The 2,930-nt window shown below is 41.5% G+C and overlaps 1 protein-coding gene across 1 annotated transcript in view; it reads left to right on the forward strand.

Annotated features, from left to right (window-relative positions):
* Nucleotides 1-1,202: 1,202 nt before the first annotated feature.
* The window catches only part of PHF5A (PHD finger protein 5A), a gene marked incomplete at its 5' end in the record, with an annotated part of 4,963 nt that continues 3,235 nt past the window's right edge, over nucleotides 1,203-2,930 (forward strand). Inside the window, 2 exons of the mRNA XM_010074932.1 lie at nucleotides 1,203-1,226; nucleotides 2,597-2,763. Of these exons, the coding sequence (XP_010073234.1) occupies nucleotides 1,203-1,226; nucleotides 2,597-2,763 (191 nt within the window). The remainder of the gene's footprint in view (nucleotides 1,227-2,596; nucleotides 2,764-2,930) is intronic.

Consider the following 2,930-nt stretch of genomic DNA (forward strand, 5'->3'; position numbering starts at 1 on the left):
TTTCACTTGTATTTTGGTGTTCTGCCGGGGTTTGTGGGCTCTTCCCCCGCAGTGGGGGAGGAGGCTTTGTGAGGAAGGCCCCTGGCCGTGCCCTGGCGCTTCCCCCGGGGTCCGTACTGACGTGCGGGGGTTCCTGTGCGGCTGGAGAGCTTCAGCGCCTGCGTAACGGCAGCCTCTGCTTCCTTCGGCGGGGGGAAGGCAGATGGAGTTCACGGCTGTATTCAGAAAAACACTGTTTTAATGTACTTTGCTCCTGTGGTGCTGGCCATACCAGTGCAGCCAAGAGAATGAGCTGAAGGCCTCAGCCAGCATTGGGAGCATCTTTCTGGCTGCAAGATAAAATCCTTTATTAGGTTATACCTGTATATAGAGAATGAGCTTTGTTGTCAGTTGGGTCAGAATTTACCCTGCTAAGTCTTAAAGAAGTCTTATACAAAATCAGAAGTCGAGATTTCTCTTTCAGATTTTTTTGTTCATTCCATATTGGGAAAGCAAATTTAGCATACAATTTTCTGAAAGGACTGTAAACGCGAAATATTCAGCTGCACTGTCCACAGGAAACGTCTTTTTGGAATAGTTGATGCAGCTAACAGTCTGTGTTGAAGATTATTTTCCACAGTGACAAATCCCTTCATCCTCAAACTTAAACTGAATCACTATTTAGTCTTTGTTAAGGTGGACATCTGGTCCTTAGCATTTGATATTTATGGCATTTATCCAGGTTACTAACAACATAGTTGTCAGTTTCCTAGATAAGAGACAAGACTTTCAAGATACATCTAACTCTGTATTCTGAAGTAAACAAAGTATATGGGCAGTGTTAAATAGATACGTTTTTTTTCTGCTTCATTAAAACTGTTCTAAAAGCTATACCAAGAGTCACGTATAGGATTTCCTTTGGTCAGGTACATTGTCTATGTTTGGAATGGAATAATGAATGTAGGTTTTCTTACTGTCAGTGAGAATGCATGCACAGTGCATCAAGACTTTGATTTTGGTGAATATATGCAGGGGATATATATTGTTAATCATAGATGTTTGTATTTATGCTCAAAATGTTTCTGTGGCTTATGTTTTGTTTTTTTTTTTTTAAAGACTCCTCACTGCAGAAGACAATTATTTGGTATTCAGGCTTGTAGTTACTTATATTTTTCTCCTGCTTCTGCCTCAAATAATTTTTTTTCTTCTTTTTCTTATTACAGCTATTGGAAGACTTTGTGAAAAATGTAAGTACGGTTTCTACATATTGTGGTTAGAGCATACAGTTTGGATCTGGGGATTGGATTCTATTTTTGCTTTAACTATGAACTTGAAGTCATTCTTTGAGATGGGAAGAGTTACTTGTGTAGCGTAAGTGTAAATCAATAAGTATTTTCAAAGTTATGTGCTCAAATAGATTATCACAAAAATGCATGCTGTGTATATGCTGCCAGCATTTTCAGTACCTGAAGCTACAGTGACTTCTTGATTGGTTCCATGTAATCTGTAACACAAAATGATCAGCCTGATCATTTCAAAATAGGGGGAAAAAAAGCATTTTTGGAATCTGGCTTCTTCACACCTTGAGAAAGGTTCTCTTCAGCATGTAGGAGAATAAGAAATGGGGTGGGGGGAACATCTAGAGTTAGAGCAGAAAAAAACCTCACGGAATCAAATGCTGGTGCTCAGCTGTAGAAGGGAAGAAATGATGTGTCATTAAGTCCTTATAGGGGAACAGAACAAATAAGATGACTAGTTCATAATTCAAAAATAGTATGAAAATAAGCAAAGTGGGGAGAAGGACAGTCTGAAGCAACAAGATTGTTTTCAAGAGCATTCAGCAGTGAAACAGATTCCCATTGGTAGTAGTTGAGGGCTGTTGTGCTGCAGGTTTAAGAGCAGGTTAGATGAGCTGTTTGTGGGAGTCAGGATTAGATGCCTTGGGAACTGGTAATAGGATATGAGGCCTTTCATTCCTAGGTCAGTGTTTTGGAAAAGGTCCAGGACAGCAGAGACTGTCCATGGCATCTGATGGCTGCTTGCCTGTATGATATGAGTACTTGTATTTCAGTCAGTTCCTTGTGAGAAAGCAAGAGCAACTTTTGTGAAATGGCTGTTTATGCCAGTTTGCCCTTTCTTTGGCCTTCTCACAGATGAAGGATTAAAAGGACTACAAGCACAATCTCTTATCGCATCTCTTTGAGGATAGTAACTCCAGACTTTTGTTGATGTGGCACTGTGGGAGAAGCTTACACTGCTGCTTCTGTGTAGGTAAGGACACTAGTCCTGTCAGTCCAGCGTTTTTTTCAAAATTGGAAAACTAAGGAAAAGTTCTAGAGTAAAATTAATGGTATGATCTAAGCAGGTGTTGGCTAATCACAGAAGTTACTTTGGGTTTCTTCTCTGGAGTTCAGATATTGCAGGCTACTGGCCCTTGTTCCTCTCAAGTCTGTGCAAATGCAAAGGTAAATTTCTCTGCCTGCAAGGTAAATTTCTGCAGTTCACTTATATTGTCTTTGAGTGCACAGGCAAGTTCTTTAACTAGGAAGCTTTTCTTCTTCTATGTGGGGGTGGAGGAGAGGACGTTCTGTAACCAGAGGCTCTGCTGTACTTGCAGGTGATGGCAAATGCGTGATCTGTGACTCCTATGTGCGGCCCTGCACTCTCGTGCGCATATGTGATGAGTGTAACTATGGCTCATACCAAGGACGCTGTGTGATCTGCGGGGGTCCGGGAGTGTCTGACGCCTACTACTGCAAGGAGTGCACCATCCAGGAAAAAGATGTATGTTGTCATCCAGTCTCCTGTTGAATTGTCTATGTCTTTATTCAGTGGCCATGCTTAATCTTTAAGGGGCTTGGAGCTAGTGAAATTAGTGTTGGGACATGGGACACTTGGTTTCCACTGCCAATATTGGCACTGGTTTTCATTGCCTCCTACCTTTCTTTCCC

The sequence above is a fragment of the Pterocles gutturalis genome, unplaced genomic scaffold (assembly GCF_000699245.1).
Source record: "Pterocles gutturalis isolate BGI_N339 unplaced genomic scaffold, ASM69924v1 scaffold62, whole genome shotgun sequence".
Classification (NCBI taxonomy): domain Eukaryota; kingdom Metazoa; phylum Chordata; class Aves; order Pterocliformes; family Pteroclidae; genus Pterocles; species Pterocles gutturalis.